At 50.8% G+C, this 22,340-nt stretch overlaps 2 protein-coding genes across 2 annotated transcripts in view; one reads left to right on the forward strand and one right to left on the reverse strand.

Moving 5' to 3' along the window:
* The first annotated feature begins 9,875 nt into the window (after positions 1–9,875).
* On the forward strand, positions 9,876–16,115 carry NPFFR2 (neuropeptide FF receptor 2). Its single transcript, XM_059470938.1, has 8 exons — positions 9,876–10,016; positions 10,811–10,875; positions 11,502–11,706; positions 11,873–11,970; positions 12,421–12,507; positions 14,008–14,354; positions 14,590–14,689; positions 15,047–16,115. The coding sequence occupies exons 6-8, from the start codon at positions 14,033–14,035 to the stop codon at positions 15,840–15,842; spliced, it is 1,218 nt and encodes a 405-aa protein (XP_059326921.1). The 5' UTR covers positions 9,876–10,016; positions 10,811–10,875; positions 11,502–11,706; positions 11,873–11,970; positions 12,421–12,507; positions 14,008–14,032; the 3' UTR covers positions 15,843–16,115.
* A 3,588-nt stretch (positions 16,116–19,703) lies between these two features.
* Positions 19,704–22,340, reverse strand: part of ADAMTS3 (ADAM metallopeptidase with thrombospondin type 1 motif 3) — a 56,051-nt gene continuing 53,414 nt past the window's right edge. The window contains exon 22 of the mRNA XM_059470247.1: positions 19,704–21,454. Coding sequence (XP_059326230.1) covers positions 20,901–21,454 — 554 coding nt within the window. The 3' untranslated portion in view covers positions 19,704–20,900. The remainder of the gene's footprint in view (positions 21,455–22,340) is intronic.

Below are 22,340 nucleotides of genomic sequence, written 5' to 3' on the forward strand. Positions count from 1 at the left end.
GGGCATGAGGGCTTTAGGGGGGCCCTTCCCCATGAGGGGGCTCTCGAGCGCAAGGGGTTTGGGGAGCCTTTGTGTTTGAGGAGGGCTTGGGCCCTCATGCATGGGGTTGGGGCCTTGTGTCTTACACAGCAAAGAAAAGAACCTGGAGGTGATCTGCCAGTAAATGTGGCTTGGATTTTTTGCTTCTTTTTTTTGCTCCTTGTGTGGAGGAGGCTTTAATTTTAAAAGTGTGGTTTCTGCATGGAAAATGGAATATCAGTTTGCCAGGGGAGCTGCCACCTGTGTTGGTACACAGCTGCTCTTGATTTTCAATTGGAGCACATGAGCCTTTGTTTAAATAATGTTTCATATTTTGGGAACTTAGAAGTATGCACAAGTCATAGTGTGAGAGCAGTTTAGTTAAATGTGCTGCTTTATTTTCACTGACTTGGAGTTAAGTTGTCCTTTTGTGGCAAAGGTACTGCTGCTCACGATCCTTTTTTATGAAAATATTGTTTATGAGAGTAATGAATTTTTGTCTTGCTGGGAATTTTACTGGATGTGTGCCAGGACTTTAATGTTGATGGGTTTTTTTTATGTTAAGCTCTGTCCACACCTTGATAAAATTAACAGAGCTGTTGGAGTTTTTTTGTGGTTTTTAAAATGTGCTGATTAGACTAAGTGTTTGTAGAGCTTAAAGAAATTATGTAAATGTTCTGGTTGCTGTTGATTATTTCCATGTGTTCTTGTTCATCCTGGCCACACTAGAAGGAAACAAGAGCATGAAAAATCTTTCTTTGTTATCACAGTAGTGGCTTACTCTTTATGGAAAATAGCTTTCTACTTTAACTTCTGTTTTCTCAATTTTTAATGGATTGATAAGTGCTGAAATACTTAATGGTATTGAAATGATTATAGAAGTGCGCTGTTTTATGTGAGGTTCACTTAAAACATCTCTCTACTAGCAATGGTATGTCAGTCACTGCTATTCTGGTACCACTGTGGAGAGACTGAGCCCCAATTTAGCTCTGACTGAGGTTTTTAACTCATTTTCTCAGATGTGCCTGTGACTGAGGTGTGCTTACATGGGTTTCATTGTTTGAACAAATATTTGTTCTACCAGTAAACTTAAAGTGCTGGATTGTGGCCTGTTAAAATCCTCATGCAAGAAGCAGATGAACCATGTTGCAGTTTCCACCACTGAAGTGCTGTGGGAGTTGTGTTTCTCCCTCCATCTGATAAGTAAGTAAAAATATGTTGTGGTTCACATTATGTTTGCCTAATTTCAGCCTTGTAACTGAGAAGAATCTCATATTGTTAAATGATTCATAGACTGCAAGAAAAATGATAAGTTATTTGTTAAAAGTGAATGTTAAGCTGTAATTGTGGAGTTTTCACATGTTGGGGATTGTATCCCTTCCCTTTTCTGATTTAATTTCAAATGCTTTGTTTGATAAGAGTCTTGAAATACCAACTGAAAAAAATATGGTACTGTTTTTTTAGTTGTATTGATTAGTTAACTGTTCTGATCTTGTTCTAACAAACTCAAAGAAACTAAAAATGTTATTAGAATAGTTGTGATGACCTTGTACTGGAGATGTGATTATCATGTACTGCAGAGGTGTGTGAGGAAAAAGGGGCATTTGACTGAATATCAGTTGGATTTGTACCAGCAAAAGCTGTAGTTATGTAATGCTTGATTTTGCTGGGTTTTTGATGAATTTCTCTGTTTCCATGAAAGATAGATAGCTTTGTGGAAAGTGAAATTAATAACTCTGTTCTTTGTCTCCACAATTAGCCTGTAATGTGTATTGCAAAGGGAGAAGTATCAAATCTGTGCAACAGTAAGCTGGTCCACAAACTTTAACTGCAAATGGTTTCTGTGTATTTCTGTTTATGTAACTCTATATAAGTGCTGTTACTGTTGGAGAAAGGCACAGACAAAGTCTTTGGAATGTATTTTAACTTTACAATCAATGAGGATTTTCTATACAGCATCTCTAAGTCCTGTTTCCCAGGGCAGTTGGTGAAACAGTTTAACTGCAGCAGTTTTGGATTGGTATAAAACTTTCTGAAGGGTCAGGTTGGGCTGAGCCCCCAGCCTGTGCCTTACCTTTACAACCTTCTCTGAGTTTGGTCAGCTAAAGCAGAAATAGGAGGGCCAAAACTGTTCACCTTTTCCCCTTTTTTATTTCTTTTAAATGTTCTTTGTTGACCAGAGAACATATCTGTGTGACTATAAATGTATTTTAAAAGGAGAAAACTTCTGGGGAGCTTTGGAGACTAGGAAGAAAATACTAGAAATTTTTAAAAACCCCAAAACTATTGCACAAAAACCTAAACCCCAGAGGGTTTGCAGCCAGTGGTTCTAGACAGATTAGAGCACAGAGTCCTCATTTTCTGGGGCTGCAACCCTGAGAATCAGGTGAAGGGTGGGAACATGGGAGCACTCTGAGTATAAATAAATGCATATGTTGTTTAAATTCTAAAATTTAGAATAAGGGATGGGTAGTTTTTTGCCAATAGAGGAGGACTTGACTGTCTTGTCAAAGAAAAACTTGTGGCAGCATTATTGGGGGTTTTTTGCATGAAATAGTGATGGTTTGCTGCACTCTAGTGGTGTTCAATAGGAGTCTTGTGCAAGTCTCCAAGTTCTGCTCAGAGAAAGTTGAGGGGTTATTTCTGTCTGGCCTCACAAATGGTCAGCCAGCTCTTTTAAGCTGTATTTTAGTGGTTTTCTTCTAGCACTGGAGATAGTCATAGAAACAGGTACTTTCAGATGCTCCTTGTGTGTTTGGGATGACTGGGTGAGGAGGGATTGGGGATTTTGTCCTTACTGCTAGTTGTGACTTAGATCATACTCTGTTATCAGCCCAGTCCTTCTGATTAGCACCAGTGGCTTTTCATTGTACAGCTTAGACTGTTGGTGCATGATAAAAAGGGACTGACTCACTATTTGCATTATTTCAAGAAATACTCATTTAGGGGTGTGGGATTCATATTTGTTTAGATCTCCTGCTCTTCAGCCTGGTATTGTGCCACTCGGAGTTCAGGCAGCATCAGCTGGAGGCGGGAGGTGTCATTACCTGGGACGGTCAGCTGGAAAGATCGTACCAGCAACTCGGGGCTGTCCGCGGGAGGGCAGCACCACAGGGTTACAATTGTCCGTCTGGGTTTTTACACTCCGCTCCATGCGCTGTCCTCACCCAGCCATCCCACACCTTTCCCGCAGTGCTGGGGGAGTGCACATGGGAATGAGCGCTTCCAGAACGCGGCCACGCTTCCTCCTGCCGGCAGACTTACCTTAAACTTCCGAAGCAACTGCTCTGTCACTTGTCTGCTCCTCATCTGGCTGTGGATCCTTATTTTGGTTTCTGACCCAAAAGCCGGAGTGAAAACTGATGTCTGGGAACAGGAACAGCCACACCACGTCCTGGGCCTGCGGCACACCTCACTGGGCAGGGCTCCCTGTCCCTCAGGTGACAAAGCCAAGCCTAACATTTCCTACCTCGTGGTCGTAGAAGTGGCCATTGATAGAGAACCTGTGAGTTTCCACTTCTGTCCTGGTGCTGGTGGGGAGCTCGGTCCTCCTGCGCGCGGCCGCGGCATCGCTGCTGCTGCGGGGCACGGTGGCACAGTCGAGCTCCTGCTCCCTCTGGACCTGAGAGCGCGACTTTCATAGCACGGATAACCTGGGTAGAAGAGAACCACGCGTCCTGTGCAGCTGCCAGCACCCCCAGAGGAGGGAGGCTCTCAGGGAAGGGCTTCATTTACTGTTTACTATTTATTATTTTTGGGGGGGTGGAGCAGGAAAGGAACGAGGCAGAGGCATACGATGAAGAATAGGCTGCTTGCAGGGGTTGCAGTTTGCTGATTTGCTCCCTTGGGAATGATTTCTTGGATGAAAGTGTTATGAACAAAAATTCAGTTGATTTTTTTTCTGTGAGAAAAGGGTTACCACTACTGCTGGTAATTACGGGTCGTTGTTGTTAATGGTTGTTTTTGTATTGGTAAAAGCCCTGGCTGGGGCGAGGTAATGGCCCTTCTCCGAGACAGTAACGGGGGGTGGGGACCTTCCCGAACAGCGAGGAGAAGAGACCGGGGGGGGGGGGGGGTTATGCAAAGTGACTCCAAGACCAGAATGCTGTGGGGGACTACGGCTCCAAACGCACGGAGAAAACCCCAAAAACAACGAGCCAAATAAGAGTTGAGAGACTGGAGTGGTGTCTGGACGTGAGGAGCCGAGTGCTGAGCCTGCAGAGACGCGGAGCACCTTCGGAGTCCCTCTCGCCCTGAGCACGGAGTCGTCCCGAAACCGGGAGCAGGCAGGAGGGAACCGAAGGAACTATCATCGGACGGGAACAGCACGCCCTAAAGACTCCCACGAGGACGTGAGTCCCCAGCTCTGCCCATAGTGGACAGAGCTGTGCGTATTCTCCTCCTCTGAGTCGCCCTGGGAGAGACGACGGGAGACTGAAGCCCCACCGAGCTGCCCAATCCTGAGCTGATCACTTTAATAAAGGCATTAAAAAGGAGAAGTCTCCTGGCCCTGTTTATTTCAAAAGCACAGCTCATTGCCACTGGCTGTTCACCACGTCACCTGCAGAGCCCTAAGCAGCCCTAGGTGGGTGTTTCCCCAGCTTGCAGGGCATGTGACACACAGCAAAGAGATTTCCCTTGGCCGGCAGGGAAGGGCTGATGTGTGTGAGAGGCCTTTTGCACTGTCACAGAACACAGAATTTTTGGTTAACCTGAGAGCACTGACACTGACTTTTCTCGAGGTCTGGCTGCTCCTCAGTAGATTTCAGTGCCTCCCCACTGATGTCATGGAGGTCATCAAAGTCTCCCCAGTGAGTCATTCCCCTGAAAGACAAACAGAGTTACCATTGACTGCTCCTCAGTAGCTCAGTGGCTGCATTTATCCTGTGCCCAGGGGTCATGTCATACATTCCTATCCCTGCTCAACATACAGACTTCAGCATGGTCATTTTAGTTCAAGTCATAACACAATCATATTAAAATACTGTATGACCAGGGGTCCCAAATGTAACACATCCAATGTAAAACCTGTTGAGCTGAACACCAACCAGAACACAAGTTAAACAACTGGCAGTAATTCCTGATCTGTTTTATGCAATATCCTGGATTAATCACACTCAGACTACCAGGCAGGCACACAAAACACACATGTTGTTGTTTAATAGTTACAGGACACAGGTCTGTTACACAGGTTGCACTTGTGCTGTCCGAACCAGCTGTGTAGGAGAGCAGGAAGTTCCATCCAGCCTTTCAGATGTCAATATTTCCATAAATCATTGCCTAAACTCTTCAGCATAAGGTCTTTATCCAGTTACTGCTCTGACTGAGAATAAACCAATTTGTAGTGCATTAAAAATAAATTTCATATGTATATGTAAGTATATATGTATTCCCAAGAATACTCAGCTACCCCCAATTTACATGCCAAACAAGATCTTGGTTGTATCTAGGCAGCTTCATGTCCTGGAAACAGGGACTGAGGCCTGGGTTTGGGGGGCAGCAGGCTCATTTGGCCAGTTTTAGGGTCCTGTAATAAATAAATCAGGCATTTTCTTTGGCTCAGAAATGAGGCAAGTCCCGCGTTGCTGGCACTTGGAGCCAAGCCCATGTAGGCAGTCTCAGGGCTGTGAAACAGACTCCAGCCCTGTTTGGGGAGTGCGAGTGGGGGCTCATCCGGGCACTTTTAGGCTTTGACCAGAGGGCCCAAATGCTGTATTTCAAATCAGAGAGCCCAAATCCTGCGTTTGGGGGCTCAGGGCACATGCCAGACTGGTGAGATGCGGGGGAGCCGGGGGCGGAGTGGGACAGCCCCGGCTGCGGGGTGGGCTCGAGTGTGCAGAGTGGGACTGGGAGCATTTGCACTGCGGGAGTTGCTCCCCTTCCGTTCCTCTCCATGCCCCTCTATCACCCAGATGCTGTTTGCAAGGAAAAAATAGAAATTATGCCACGGACAAAAGCATTGACAGCAGAACTGGATATACCTGGGCAGTGTGAGCAGTCTGTGGAAGTCAAACCAGTGACCACACAGAGGGACTTTAAATGGGATACTTGCAGCTTTCATTTCACAGGAACTCAAATTTTTTTGGCACCTCTTGCTCACATGCTTCCCTATTGGAAGAGGTCAGTTGGTCTTTTTAATGACCAGATTAACCAGCACAGGGAAAAAAAAACAGCATTCCCTGAACACCTCCATCACTTCCATATCCATCTGCAATCAGGGGCCGATGGACAGGAGCGTGCCCTGAACAGGCTCCGAGGTGGGACTGGATGATCCTTGAGGTCCAAACCAAACCGTTTTGGAGTTCCATGGACAGTTCCATGAGCTCTCCTCGAGTTTATTTCGCATCCTGTCCTTCCTTCTGCTCCCAGCAGATGGTGCCGCCGGCCTTCCAAAGAGATGGAAGCGTCCTGGGACACGGATCGGCCCTGCCGCTCACAGAGCCGTTTTTAAAACTAAAAGGACAATATTCTGCAATGAGTCCGTGATGAGGATTCCATGCTGATGTTCCACGGGGAATGGGGGAAGCAGAAAGCGATTCCCTGCAAGTCTCAGTTCCCTGCGAGGCTCACTTCCCTGCGTTGTGGATATTTTGTTGCTTCCATGAGTAACACTTGTTCTTCTGAAGCTCGTTGCGTTCCAAAGTGAACTCGGCACCTTTTGGGCTTCCAGGAAGAGGGAATGTGAATACAGGGAAGTGATGGGGAGACAGAACTGCAGCAGTGTGTGTGTATGCAGGGAGAGCTGGGGTAGGAATTCTAGACAAAATCCTCTTACCTGGATACAGGATCCTCTCTTGGTCTGAGGTTTCTCTGTGGCTTTTTAGTGCATCCAGCTCCAGGCCCCCAGTCCAACATCCTGGATTCCGGGATTCCATCTGCTGCATCACACAGGGTAAAACTGCCCTCACTGCAGTGTCTGTATGTGGCTGGAGCTTCTCAGCCTCCATTTACAGCACGTGATGATGCCATACAGAGTTGTTATAATTCCACGCTGAGTTATGCTGGAAAAGAATTTGTTGGTTTCAATTGATATTGGGATATTTGCTTGTTCTGTCAAATTTAAATGATTTGTTAAAGGATTAATTTTTAAACTGTGCCAGGAATCAAAAGGGGAGTATAAAAATAGAGAATTTATTCTTATTAAGGAATGATTCCTACGTCCATGAAATCATTAGTTGGAAGCCTGTTCTCCTAGAATCTGTCCTTGGGATGCTGCTTTTCTTTCCAGAAAAACCTGATGCAGTGGCAGGTAAGGCAGAACCTGCCATTTCACCATTTCAGCTACAGGGGCCACCTGGTTTCACCTGGGCCACACAGACTGTTGTTTTGGTTTTTTTTCCCTGAGTTCCTGATGTAAAAACTGGAATCTCTGGAGAGCCGTGACCTGAATGCTGGAGCTCAGCAAGTAGGAGCAGAGTCTGGGAGATGCCACTGTGCTGGGAGCACTCGGAGATCTGGGAGAATCTGGATTCTGACGGATGGGGGGTGGCAGAGGTGGCACCTGCAGAGGTAACTGTGACTTCCTGACCCTTGGAATGAGCTTCCCAAGGCCGAGGGATGCCTCAAGCAGAGCAGGGAGGCTCTGCAATGGAACATAGCCCAGAAACTCTTCCAGCCGGGCACCCCCGAAGCCCCGGGCTTGGCGCCTGGCTTTGGGCTGGGCTCTCGGCTCCCTCCTTCCTCCTGTCCCTCCTCCCTGCCTGAGGCAGGAGCCGCAGGGCTGCGGGCGCGGGGGCTGCGGCCTCGCCTCGCTGCTGCCTGCGGAGCCAGCGGCGGCGGCGGAGCGGAAAGCGGAGTAGGTACCCGGGGGGATCGGGCTGGGGCTGCCTTCCCCCGGGCAGGGCTGCTCCTGCCTCCCTGCTGCAGCTGGGAGCTGGGGAAAACCGCGGGAGCTCGGCGAGCAACAGGTCTGTGTGTGAGAGAGAGAGAGCTGGAATGCTGCTGCCACTCCCGGAGGTGCCCTGGTTGGCAGAGGGGCACTACACTGCCTGCCCCGGGATCCCGGTGATGCCAGGGACCTGCCGGCTGGGAACAGCCCCCCTTGGGCTGCCCGCGGTGGGCAGGGCTGGGATAAGGAGCAGTTTGGGATGGGGATGGCAGCAGGTGCCGCTGAGCCTCTGCCTTTGGGGTTCCAGCCCCCGTGTTGCAGGAGGGCCTGAGCTGGGAGCTGGAGCGCTCTGCAGAGCTCCAGAATTTGGGAAAGAAGATCCTGGGGCTGTTTGTTTTGTTTTGATTTTTCTCAGTGATTAAGACAAGCTTTATTTTGGTCATTTTATGACAAGACATCGTTTTATTTTGCTCTTCTATCACTAGCAGGTACCTCCAGTAGGAGGAAGGTGTCTGGAGCTTGAAGTAGCTCATGTTAGCATTTAAATCTGAACTTGCCAGGGGCTGCAAAGTCTGAAATGCAGTGAGATCAGTTTGGGGTGTTTTGCTGGGAAAAGGGGTGTAAACAAGTGTAACTCTGAGCATTTCCTGAGGCTGGTAGGTAAGATGGCACCTCATCCTAAAAGAATAGATCTGTGCTGCTGGTTTTTTTTTCCAAAAGAAAATCCTACCAAGGAAAACTTCCTTGCAGTCCTTGCTGTTTGGACTGCTGTGGGTTGCAGCTGTCATTTACTGAGCAGAATTGGCTTCAATTGGAGTCAAACCAGGAGGTTTCCCAGGTAACCTCTCAGCGTGTCAAATTCCTGACATCAATCAGAGGTACCTATCCATGCTGTCAAGGTAAGGCTTAGACTTTGGTGTTAATTAAAATTGAGTCACTGAGGCAGCAGCAAATGAAAATTCAAGAGCACTAAAAGGATTCAAATCCTCAGAGCAGGTCACAGGAAAAAAAAAAAAAATCAATGATTACCTAAAATCCCTGTGTGGATGTGATGGTGATGTAAAGGGAGCAGTCAGAAGGTAGGAAGGTGCAGGGAGAGTTCTGCCCTTCCACAACCATCATCTTTCTGCAGAGGTGACACTGCATTTAAACCTCAGCTGTCACCCTCACAGCCAGTTCTTCTCCTGTGCACTTATTTAAGACTAAAGGCATTGTCTCTGGGCAAATCCAGCATGGGCTGAGGTGGAGTGTTCAGGATCCAGCCCCAGGGTGCTGCACAGGGAGCTCACCTGTCCTGCCCTTGGGCCAGGCATGCTGCTCTGCCCAATTCCTAGTGAGGCATAATCCAATGCTCTGCAGCCCAGGAGCTTGGGTGGGGGGTGAGTGGGCGTTTATTGTGACAGGCTGTAAGTCATGGTGCCCTCACTGTGTGACCAGGTCACAGGCTGTCTGCTCTCATGCCTGCCTCACAGAGGGCAATGGCACTTCTGTGCCAAAAGAGATGGAAATGAAACAATTCCGTGGCTCTGGCTGGTGCAAAGAACCCCTGAGGTGTGCTCTGTGCCTTGGGATAGGTTTGGATTTTCTGGTATTTCACTTGGCAGTGATTACAGGATCCTCTGTGCCCCCCATTCTGGGGGGACACAAACTGCCTGCTGGCAGAGCTGTCTCCTGTATCTGCTGCATTAGCCCTCACTGGCTGATGGGCCCCTCAAACACTTCTGCTGTTTGCCAATCCTGTCCTCCACTGAGACTCTCTCACGATTTCCCACTTTTCAGGGGTGTCATTTACCTCTATCTACCTGCTCCCCAATTACTCCCCTCAGTTTCAGTGCCCAATGACAGGGCTGTCAGGGAGTGACTCATGAGCACAGGCTGAGCTGAAAGGTGCAATTTAGGAGGCTCATGTCCCATTTGTGGGGAATTTAGTGCTGCCAAGAGCCCAGCAGGGATCATTGATTTAGCTCTTCCTATAGACCAAACCCCAGCACTCACTGCTGAACTGCTGGAGCATCTCTCCAGGGAAAAAGCTGTGGCCAGTCCAGATATTCTGTGGGGTCCCTGCCCAGTTTCCAGCGATGGATGGGAAACTGCTACTTGGAGACTGGATCCCAGGAGAACTTGAGTAATTTCCTACTGAAAGCTTTTAAAAGAGGGACTTGCTTCCAAGGTAAGGCAGCTAAAATCTTATTGCTTGCCAGGCTTCTCAATAAAGTGGTGGCATAAGTGTGCCTGGGTGTGGAAATCTTACTTTAACCTGATTTCAGGGAGCAGTTGGCTGAGATTTTAGTTAAGATTTAAAACAGCCTGTAATGCATCAAATAAAAAAATATATTTAGAAGCTTAAAGGTTGACTAATCATGAATTAAAGGGGAAAAAAAGGGATTATAATGACAAGAAATAGGTAAGCAGCCTTGGCTCTAATGAAGCAGGGTGGAAATATATATATATAAATATATATATATATATGTATAAAAATACAGAGCCATTACCAACTTGCTGTGAATGCCTCACCTGTCATTTGCATCTTCTGATTTACAGTTATAATTTGGCTTTGAAATGAAATGTTTTCTATTCCCAGCTTGAGTGGATGAGTAATCTGCAGCTAAATCTGGTGTTTATTCCAGTCATCCTGCTGATAGCTTTGTTCTCCATCATTTGAAGTTTGAGATCTTTCAAAAAGAAACACCTATTTCAAAAAGAAATACCTACAAACTATTTCCTTTGGCCCCAGCTCAGACTATGCAGATGGATGACTCTGAGGGGAGGATAAGCAGTTTAAGCTCATTGAGAGGAGATGTGTGTGCAGCTCCAAAATAGGCACACCTGCCTGGGATTGCCCATTTCAAAATGAGAAATTTGCTTCTCAAGGTGCACTTGTTTTTCTTTATGAAAGTAAATGTCAGTAAGAAAGAATGATTTGATTGCAACTGGCTATTTTTAAGGGTGTGTTTTCTTCCACAGCTCCTTTGTCTCAGCTGGAAACCTACTGGGATATTTGGGCTTATTTGGAGATGAACCACTCTGAGGTGTGTCATATAAAATATGATGGAAATATTGATGGATGAAAAAGTTAAATACTTAAAGAATAAGTTCTATTACCTTAATTCACAAATATCCCCATAGTCCCCAGCTCAAGCCCTGCATGGCCCAGACCAAACACCTCCTGCACCACTCCCTGTGGAACTGGGAATGGGGGGTTTGGGGTGGCTGCAGGTCCCCCTTGCTCTGAAAGAGAAGCCAAGAGGAGGCCAGAATCCCATGGGCTGTGCACAGGGTCCCTGTGGAACAGCATTTCAGGTTTTTAGTCAGAGGCTCCTTCCTGGTTCCCTATGGCAGAGGATGATCCATGAATTTCTCTCTCCCTTATTTCTCAGACACTCACAGACCAATGTCCTGCTCTTTTTGCCATCCTTCAGGGGCTATGTTTTGCCCCTGGGAATTTCTCACTCTTCAGCAGACCAGGGATCATTTTCCAAAGTGGGAAACCTTGGGAACTGGGAGCCCTGGGAAGTCTCTGTTCTTGTGCCATTACTGAGCTCAGGACAAGGGAAAAACAAATTTTTCAGCACTTACCACATTGAATGTACTTCATGTACAGCTACATGCTCCTGCTGTTCCTCCCATCTCTGAAGTCTCCTTATTTTTGTTTCAGCCTCAGAGGATCCTGTGAGGGTATTTCACACATAAAAATGAAGATATCAAGATGACAAGCCCAGCAGGTCGTGCACAGGGGTGAGGCAGTGGCGGCTGCTCCAGGGGATTTCTTCCACGTGCCCAACATAAAAATAATGGCATCACTTCATAATGGCTTGCAACCGCTGCTCTAATGAGGGAAAACTGAATTTCTCTGCCCAGAGGTACACAATTGTCCTGGTCAGGCTGTGAGATGTTACATTGTGTATTTGTCCATGGAGGCTGTGTCTGGGATTCCAGCAGGGAATGAGCCTCCTGTGCTTGGGAACCCACTGTGGCTGGGGGCAGTTTTCACTCAGGGAGGCTCCCTCCCACTTTATTCCTTTGCAGATTTTCTCTGGCCTATTAAATGAAGGAGGGAGGCCTTGCTCTTATGAAGTTACCACATGGAAGCAGATTACTGTTATTCATCATCTTATACCAATTAGGTATTGTGTAATTTTTTTCTCTTAGATGATTTAGGTTTCTGTCCCCTGTGCCTCTCTCAATTGTTTATCACTGCTTGTTTTAGCAGGCAAGGCCCCTGTGAAAACACAAGGCACTGGCTTAATTTCTCCTTCCAGCCAATCCTCCTCCCCCTCAGCTTCAGGATAATAGAAATCCATGGAGCTTTTCCATTTCCTGTCATCTGAAGTGTTTGCACAGCCACTTCCCTATGCCTGCACAGCCAAAATTTCATTAGTGCAACTGGGAGGAGACTCAGCTCCAGTTTTGCCTCAAGGCTGTTTACAACTTCTTGTTTACCAGCTATGGACAAAAACTATTCCAGAGATCATTACTGAGGAGATTAGAAACTGCTGCCTCACAGCACAGTGTCAGAAACAGAGAGAGAATACAAAATAAGTATCCAAAATAACCATTGTTCCTCCTGCTTTTAGTGTGATAAGGGACAGCCCTGTCATGGCATGACCAAGAACTTCTGCCTCAGATCATCAGAGACCCCTGGAAAAGGCAAACGCCAGCAGGTAAGGGAGGAAAGGCACCTCTGGGGACAGCACAGGGACAGCTGGGCATGGGGACTGGGAATGTGGTGGGAGCCAAAAGCCACCTTCCCCTGGCCACAGTGTCTCCCTAAAGCAGCTCCTCTGGGAAGCAAAAGATTATGGCAGAAAATTAGTGGGTAATAATAATAATAATAATAATAATAATAGTAATGTGGTGAAGAGCAGCAAAGGGAGCAACAGGAATGCTGCTTTTTAATGGAGAGAGCATCTCCTGGGATTTATAAAGCCCAGCTCCAGGTGTGGGATTAAAGGAGCAGTGTAAACTCATGTTGTCAAACATCTGTGTTGGAATTCCATCAGAGTTCCCCACCTTGAGGCTGGGGTGCAAAAGCACCAGTGCTGCTTCCTTGAGGGATCAGGAAAATGGGCATTAAAGCACTTCTCACAAGGCTGACTCTGACCTCTGGCTGGGGAAAGCATTTGGCACATCAGACATCTCAATAAGATCACCTCCAATGATTTTGAAAGCATGTTGAGTAAAATCTAGTCAAGATAAATAAGCCTTTGTCTGTAAGGACAGCCCCACAGAATGTACAACTATTCCTACACTTGTTCAAACCTACAAGCAGCTGGTTTTTGGTGAGGGACTCCAGATTTTTGTCTCCTTGCCTGGCTGTGCAGGCACTTAATAAGTCTGTGAAATACAGACCCATTAAGACACTGCCCTGCTGCTGATTTCTGAACAGGCACAAGAGACCAGAACATGATGGGTTTTCACTGCTCTGCTTGTTCCAAACCTGTGGCACAGCAGAATAAATACTTTTTTTTTTTACTGCATTTAGTTCTTGAGAGTAAAGCAAGGGCTTTGCTGAGCTTTCATACAAGCTCATCAGGATTCAGGTAACTTGTGCCTAAATTTAAATCCTATTTCTATTAAGGAATTTGGAGCATCTTGAAAGCACCTGCGCTCACACTTGAATTTCATGCCTGCTGCTACCAATTAATTTTGCCCCCTGCTTCTTTAGGCATCCTCATCTGGGAGACAAAATATATGTGGAAAAGAGTTTGGAATGCTGCCTCCAAGTCAAGTTAGCTGCTTGGAAATGAACCCAGCTCTCTTGTAGCTCAGCATGTTTCAGACACAGTGTGGTGCTTCTTGATTGCAGCCTTGGAGTTAGGTAGCTTGTGAGCAGGGAATTGAATCCTCCAGCTGCACACAAAACCATCTCATGTCCATGAAATAGGGCTGGATTTGGATACTTGCAGGCAGAAGACTTGTGCCACTTGAGAAAGTTTTAATATCTTTTTTTTTTGTACTGGAGTTAGTGACTTATTAGTGATTATTGTTCAGCCACCTCACTGCTGCCAGGGTGCGTGTGAGTTTCACGCTTATTTCAGCACACAGTGCACACAAAACAGGTAACAATGCTATAATAATAATGAGAATAATAATGAGATCATCACATTGCTTCAGATCAATTGCAAGCTGACTAAAATGGCCTCTTTACAAATATCTTTTAGGGCACATTAGAACACAAGGAGGAGAATGGACTCAAACTCCTCATTGGATTGGCCTCACTTGGATTTGCTGGATTACAACAGGACGTACAAGTACCTTTACCTGGAAGGAAATGTCTCCTACGTGGACTTCTACCTCCACCAGCCTTGGGTGGCTGCTGTCTTCATCACCTCCTACCTGCTCATCTTCCTCCTGTGCATGGTGGGCAACGGGGGGGTTTGTTTCATCGTGCTGTGGAGCAGGCACATGCGCACGGTCACCAACCTGTTCATCCTGAACCTGGCTGTCAGTGACTTGCTGGTGGGGCTCTTCTGCATGCCCACCACCCTCCTGGACAACATCATAGCAGGTGGGCTGGCTGCCCGTGGGGTGGGGAGAGCCAGGGGTGTGTGTCCAGGGGGCTCTGTGGGCATTCTGAGTCAGTGGAAGGTGTCCCTGCCCATGGCACGGTGTTCCTGGCCGTGGCTGGAACCCAACCCATGAGTCTACAGTTCTACTCAGGAAATGGAAGATGAGAGCAAATTATTTTAAGCAGAGTCCTGCAATGAGATGGCAGCAATTCCAAAATGCCTGTTTCCTTGCAGGGTGGCCCTTTGGGAGCCTGGTGTGCAAGATGAGCGGGATGGTCCAAGGCATCTCTGTTTCTGCCTCCGTCTTCACTCTGGTTGCTATTGCCATGGACAGGTAAGATGCTGCAGAGTCTGTAACCACCAGTGTCATCTCCCCTGGCCCCCTGACCACCCTGAGCCCTGTCATTAACCCTCCCAACACCACAACAAATCCAATGCATTTTGCTCCTAAGCAAAATAAAATCTGTGCCGGTCTAAAGAGCAATCTGCTCCTCCAGCGGTGTCTCTTAAAGAGGGTGGAACTGGGCTATCCCAGCCTGCCTGGAATTGGTTTGTTTCTCAGCCATGAAGCTGGATTGCACAGGCAGCAACTGCCAGGGAGGATGAAAGACAGGCAGTTTAAAATGTGTGTGCATCCCTGCCCGGGATAGGAGGCGTTCCTCACACGGCTTCTCCGGTGCCCTTGCCGCAGGTTCCGGTGCATCATGCACCCCTTCAAGCCGAAGCTGACCGTCCCTGCCGCCTTGGCCGCCATAGCAGTGATCTGGGCGCTGGCCGTGGCCATCATGTGTCCCTCGGCGGTGCTGCTGCGGCTGCGGCAGGAGAAGCGCTTCCAGCTGCTCCTGGGCACGGGCAACGCCACCCGCCCGGTGTTCTGGTGCCGGGAGGAGTGGCCCGAGCTGGCCATGAGGAAGGCCTACACCACAGTGCTCTTTGCCAACATCTACCTGGCTCCGCTGGCGCTCATCGCGCTCATGTACGCCAGGATCAGCGTTTTCCTGAGCCACGCCGCCGTGCCCAGGCCGGGGAAGCGCGGCCGGGAGCAGCGGCACGGAGCGTGGGGGAGGAAGCGGAAAGCCATCCACATGCTGGTCCTCGTCACTCTGCTCTTCGCCCTGTCCTGGCTTCCCCTGTGGAGCCTGATGCTGCTGTCGGACTACGGCAGCCTGTCGGACGTGCAGCTGCGGCTGATCAATGTGTACATCTATCCCCTGGCTCACTGGCTGGCCTTCTCCAACAGCAGCGTCAACCCCATCATCTACGGCTTCTGCAACCGGAGCTTCCGCCGTGGCTTCCAGGCCACGCTCCGGCTCCAGCTCTGCTCCAGGCCTGCCTCGGCCCAGCCAGCCCCGGGCCAGGCCGCCCTGCCCGCTGCCCCCTGCCCGCCGGCCCAGGATCCCCCTCCCCACACAGCCAAGGGAGGAAACTGGGTCAATAAGCAGCAGGATTTGCTCATGGAGGAGCTCGAAGAGAATGGGATGGAGTGAAAGGTGCTGCGATTCTCAGAATCTCTCTGTTCCCCATGGAACAGGGCTGCTTGAACCCGGTTTGTGGTCATATTTCATTCCTGTGAGGAATCCCTCATGGATTCCTCTCATGGACTGAAATACTGCAGACCCAGGCTGGCACCCAGCCACTCCTGGATTATCTCATGGTTGTGCTTCTTCCTGGACATTGTGAATGCTGGGTCCTGCTCAAATGACAAAATTTAGCATTTTCCGTCACATTCCATTTATTCCCCTTGGTTGCTGTTATTTCTGTCACATCCATTATTATTGCAGCTAGAGAAACAAGTGGAAATGGAAATTTGAGAAATAAAGGATAAAAAAATTGGTTCGGTGGTGTGTTTTTTGGGGAACTTGATTTGATGTTGCAGGGGGATAGAAACCCAAAAAGACTGAAATTTAAATACGAGCAGGAGAGAAAACACTTGAGAGCCCATTGGATGGGACAAACCCCAGCAGGGACAAGAGTGACACTGGAGGAATAGTGAGGAATGGAATTTGTGCAAGGAGCAGCACAGGATCGCAGAGCACTAAGGCTTATTCTGTAAGGCCCTACGGGAGCCAAATCCCAGGTAAAGCCATTTCCTAGGGCAGTCCTCCCTCAGATAAATAGGAGTGACTTCCACATTATGACATTCCCTGCTGCTCACTGTCTCAAAATGATCATTCTCTTCCCTACACATTACCTCAATTTTATCCTCAAACCTTTGCCTGGGTGTGCCTCAGTTTACCTCTAAATGTTCATTTTGTGCACTACAGCCTACCTCAAATTTGCTCCAGAAATTTTTCCCTGTATGTCCCCTGCTTGTTAACTCATTTTCTCCTCACAATATTCATTTGCCCTAGGGAACAACTCAGATTTATGGAGGAGCATTTCTCCCTCATTTTAAGAGGAACATTTCTCCCACAAGCACACACTTTCTTTCACTCCATAGCTAGTTGAGGAAACACCAAATCAGTGCTTGGCTCTGACATAAAAGAGAGGAAAAGGAGATTTTCCTGGGATTTGGGACACAGGGTCTGTCCCCCCTCACACGATTCCCGAGGAGGCGGGAACGGGAGAGGGTGAGGCTATGGCAAGGGTGAGAATCTCTGATCTCTGAGTTTGCCTTGGCATCCCAGAGCCTCTCCCCGTACAGATTATGAGGGGAACATTTACTGAATCGGTTGGTACTGATCTTTTTTGTGTTGAATTGATGTATTTTACTCATTTTGTGTCATTTAAGCTTTAAGTGGCATTTTTAGGTGGCATTTCCTGTGGGGCTGCTGATGTGCTGAGGGTGGCTGTTGATGCTGGGAGAGGCAATTTCCCTGCAAAGCTTTTCTATAAAACATAACTATATGAAATAATGGAGTTTTTATGATAAGAACAGGACTTAGGCTCCCAATAGAGAACTGGGGTGTACTGGGCAGGGACTGGGAAGCATGCAATTATTTCTGTGTTAATTTCTCCAAACATTTATTTCTGTCTGTTCGCTTCAAAATTTCTTTGTAACTTCAAAAACTAGAGCTGCATCACACATGATATCCAAGCTCTTCTTTAGGATAGGGAGCAGAACCCAGGTTCAAGTATATTGAAACAATGCCAGGAAAACATAAATCTCTCAGAAAATAATGCATTATAAATGTCTGTATTTCAGCCAAGTGCCTGCCACTAAAGTGGGTGAATATTCAGCTGTACTTACTGAGATAACGCACAGGTGATGCCCTGGCACTCCTGGATTAATGTGAATTGCTGCCAGGTTGTTGGGACAGCCGGAGCCCCGGCGGTGCGGGGCGCTGTGTTGCACTGCAATGGGGGGACCCGCAGAGCGGCTCCGGCCCCGTGTGGGGACCCCAGCGAGGGCGGGGGCGCCGGGCTCCGGCCCTCAGGGCTTTATTAATGCCCGGCACCCCGAGCCCCGCGGCTGCGAGGGAAGGAGGAGAGGGGAGAACGGGGAGACAGGAGAGATGGGGGTGGTGAGGACGGGAAGGGAGAGGGGTCGGAGTGAGGAGGGAAGCGGGAGAGGAAGGGAAAGGCCGAGGGGGAGAAGAGGGACGGTGGAGAGCGGAGGAATAGAAGGGAGAAGCGGAGAAGGGACAGGATGGGAAGCAGTGGGAGTGGGTCCAGTTTGGGAGGAGACGAAAGGAGCGTTTCAGGGCGAGAGGAAAGGGGGAGAAAGAAAGGGAATACGCGGAGAAGGAGGGAGGGGTAGAGAGAGGGACAGAAGGGGAGGCCGAAGCCTCCGCGCCTCACCTGCGGAGCCCGCACAGAGGGCTCCTATCCGCACCGTGCTCTGAGTGAGCAAATGGCGATCGAGGCGATTTCCGGGGTCTAAATCACCTCGGCCCCGCCCCGCGCAGCCGCCCTGGGGCCCCGCACACCTGAGCTCTGCCCGCCCTGCACACCTGAGCTCTGGCCCCGCCCCTTGTGCCGCCCGGCCCCGCCCCTGGCCCCGCCCCTCACACCTGTGCTGGCCCCACCCCCCGCACCGCTGTCCCGTGGTCACGAGGGGGCGCCGCGCTCGCACCGCGCTCCGTGTCCGCCAGAGGGCGCCCTGCGAGGTCCCGGCCCCACACGGCGGCTCCGCGCCCACACCGGGGAACGGCCGCGATCCCGCACCCGGCAGCGCCCCGTGCCCGCGGCCGTCCCGGGCCCCAAACCGATCCCCGGCCCGGTGCCGCTTCGATCCGCCCGACGGCACCGCCCGGGACCTCGGCAGACCCCAGCAGTGCTCGGATCCGCACCCCCGGCCGCCGTCGCGGCCCCGCTGCAGCATCCCGTGCCCGCACTCTGTGGCCCCGTCCCGCTGTCCCGGGACCCTCGCTCGGCGCTGTGTGAGCCCCGGCCCCGTGTGGCGGGGACCGCTCGGAGCCCGGAGCGCTGCGGCGGGGCCGCCACTGGGGACGGGGCTGTGAGACCGAGTCCTGCCGGTGCCCGCTCGAGGGGCGGTGCTGCCTCTGCCCCGGCGGGAGGGTCGCGGCTCTCGGCCGGACTGGGCTTGAGACTGGGCAAAGCCCAGCCTGGGCTCGATGCCCGCTCCTGCTACGATGCCGGGATCACACTGACCGCAAGAGGGCGATGGAGCCCACAGCTGGAGCCGGGATGGGGCGTTCGGGTCCTGCCGGGGTCTGCCGAGGTCCCGGGCGGTGCCGCCTCTCCCCCGTCGGGAGGATGGAGGTGGCACCGGGCCGGGGATCGGTTTGGGGCCCGTGACGGCGGCGGGCACGGGGCGCTGCCGGGTGCGGGATCGCGGCCGTTCCCCGGTGCGGGCGCGGAGCCGCCGTGTGGGGCCGGGACCTCGCAGGGCGCCCTCTGGCGGACACGGAGCGCGGTGCGAGCGCGGCGCCCCACCGGGGTTCCGGGGCTCCAGGGCCCTGCCGGGAGAACGGCGGCAGCGGTGTTTTGCGGGTGCCCCTGGTGTTCTGGAAGCCAGAGCGGCCGCCTGTCTGTCCCTCCTCGGGCGGCCCCACGAACGCACCTGGCCTAGGAGGTGGCACTGACCGTGCGCTCCCAGCTCTGCCTTCAGCATTTCCTGCCCTCCGTGCCTTGGGAGCTTAGGGAGATTCAAACAGCGGCTTTTTCCCTGCCACCAGTAAGGTGCGGCTCATCTGACAGCTGCCAGGCGAGATCTGATCCTCTCCTTCCTCTCCCTCAATTTTCCCGTACATCACACTCTCCAATGGCAAAACTTCCGTTTTTCAAAATCCCGTTAAAATATTTAATTTTTATTTCCAGTCGGGGAAGGTCCTGCCTGGGATGGAAATGGCTAAAAGAAGAGGAAACAAAAATGCCAAAACCAGACGCTGCCACATGAGTGAAATCAGGGAAAGCCTCGGGATGTCCAAGGTTTGTTTTATTGTCACGTTCTGAAGCGTCTGCTGATGGCCAGTGCCACCCTTATTTCCCCCGAGGCACCCCACAGGGCCGCCAGGATGTTGCCAGAATTGTATCTTTGGGGCCCCCATCCCCTCGCAGCATTCAATGGCTCCATCCCGGGCACTTCTTACAGGGGAGCAGCGATTGCACATGAAACTTTAATCACCACTGAGAAACGAGAGAGACCTGTGATAAAAAACCTTTTTTTAAAGAATAAGATCAACAATTTCTCCACAGCAGTTGAGCAGCTTCAATATGCATATGACACAGCATCTAATTCCATCTCCAGATTTGATCTTGGCAAAAGGAAGAGTCACGTGCTCCCAGCATACATATTTAGTACACAAAACAATGTCAAGAAACCCACTTTTAATAAATATCTGCAGTTCTCACTCCTATAGACAAGTACTTTACAGCGCTGTGCCAGGGAGAGCCCGGCTGGCTGGGCTGGGACAAGGTGGGGGTGGACATAAATTAATTATTGCAGTCAGATGCGCCGTGGGCAGGGAGGTCTGGAGCTGATCCACGTTGGAAATATAACTATCTCTCACACCTCGAAATCCATCTTGAAACTGCTTTCAACACCAGCCCTTGGAATGCTCATAGGGCAGAACTTGATGGCCGGCACCTGGCACTGGAACAATACAGGAAAACAGTTGTGGGACAGCACAGAACTCTTACAATAATGCTGCTTTCCTGCATTTACCCAACAGCTGCAGTGGTGCTCGTGTAATGGTGTCTGTTTCCAGGGAGACACGAGTCCCGAGGGTTCCTTCAGTCTGTGGCAGGTGTCTCACTGAGTGTCCATGCCTGGTCCTGCCTGCAGTGGGGCGTCTCCTACCATGGGGGTGTTCAGAGCCCAGAACCACAGGGCTGCTGAGGTTAGGGCTAACTTCTGCGCCCAGAGCTGGATGGAGCCCTCAGCGACTCCCACTCACTGGCCAGGAAGGTTCCTTTAGCGTTTCCTCTGCGTGTCCCAGCCGGCCAGGGAAGGAGGGGTGGGAGGAGGCCGGGAGCACCAGAAAGTGAACCAGCACTTCTTGTCCTTTGTATTTACAGGGGCGACCCGTGCCCTGCAGTGCCCTGCCCGGGGCACGCTCCGCAGAGTCCGGAGGTCGAGGAGTCGCACACGGAGTGCCAAGCAGCCCCTTTCCACGGCTGTCCTGCACAGGCCTTCCTGCTCACCGTTCCACAGGGGCGGCCCTCGGAGGCCATCGCTTACCTGTGCGCCCCTCGCCCTTCCCGGGGGTCCTGGCTGGCGCAGGAGCCCCCGCTGGCACCGGAGGCAGAGCCGCGGCCGGCGCCGGGGCACGACCGGAGCTGAGGCTGCTGCTGTTGGCAGGGGACTGGGGCAGGAGAGCCGGCGGCCGGGAAGTCTTGCCGGCCACGGCAGCTCTCCAGTGCGGAACGCCGGCACCTCGGGGCTCGGGGCTGGATGGGGGCGTGCGCCGCTCCGCCTGCTGTGCTTCCCAAGGCAGCCGGCTTGGAGAGCTGCTCCCGGGCAGGAGCTGCGCCCGGCCGGGCACCGCGGGCGTGGGCACCGTCGGGGCCCTGGGCGGGCTGCCCGGATCCAGCGCTGCGTCCCCCTCGGTGCCAGCCCCGCCGGGCGGTGGGAAGCTGCTGCTTCGCCGGCTGCACGACTTGCAGCACAGCTTGTGGTAGCCAGGGATGGAGCAGTACCGGGCCAGCACTTCCATCTGGCAGAAGATGGACTTGTCTCCCAGGCAGGGCTCATCTGTAAAACACATGTCCTGGGGATGGGAACCCACTGATGGGCACTTGGGAAACATTGACACGCGGCATTTTTAGAGGAGCACAGAGAGCAATTCCCAGTGCCAACCTCCCAGAGCTCCCCCGCACACTGGCTATGTCCCACCCACCCTAATGCCTTCCCTTCAAGCCTGAGAGGACATCATCCATCAGCAGCATTAAAGCCAAGGCAAGCTTCCTTCACAGAAATTAAATCCCAAGCAATAGCCCTCAGAGATGCCTTAAAATAAAAAGTTAGAGTAAGATGAAGTTTTGTTCAGATCAGGCTTGCTGTTTTTCAGGAAGCAAATGGATCTGTAGAACCGATGGAAAGCTGTAACAGTGGGTCACACCTGAGGTGCCTAAAAGGCAGGGATTTGCATCCCTTTGCTCAGGAAAAAGAACTTCCAAAGGGTCTTCTGGAAGGTTTGAACCAAAATCAGCTTTCTGCAGGGAAAGATGTCGTCACCTGGGCACAGGGGCCACCTCACCATGGGCTGGAAGCACATCCAGCCACCGCCTTCTCAGGCTTTAAAATATCCACTGGAGCCTGAGCTCAGAGTGGGTGAGAATCAGCTCAGTTCCAAGGAACTCAGTAAAATAACCCACATGGTCACCACTGGGGCTGGGGGATGAGGGCTATAAATAGCAAATCCTATGGAATACAGACATGTCCTTGTCCTGATCCTGCTGAGCTTCCTCAGAACCCTTGCTGGGTTCCTGACAAACCTGGGGTAAAAGGAGCAGCTCTGCCTGGGAATACCCATGTTCCATGAGGCACTGTGAGGCTATCCCAGCCTCAGCGTGGAATTCTGGGCTAGAGGTACAATTCCTTTTGCCTCACCATAGTGACAGTGACCCTCATTTGGTCC

Source organism: Ammospiza nelsoni, chromosome 4, assembly GCF_027579445.1.
Source record: "Ammospiza nelsoni isolate bAmmNel1 chromosome 4, bAmmNel1.pri, whole genome shotgun sequence".
NCBI classification, from domain to species: domain Eukaryota; kingdom Metazoa; phylum Chordata; class Aves; order Passeriformes; family Passerellidae; genus Ammospiza; species Ammospiza nelsoni.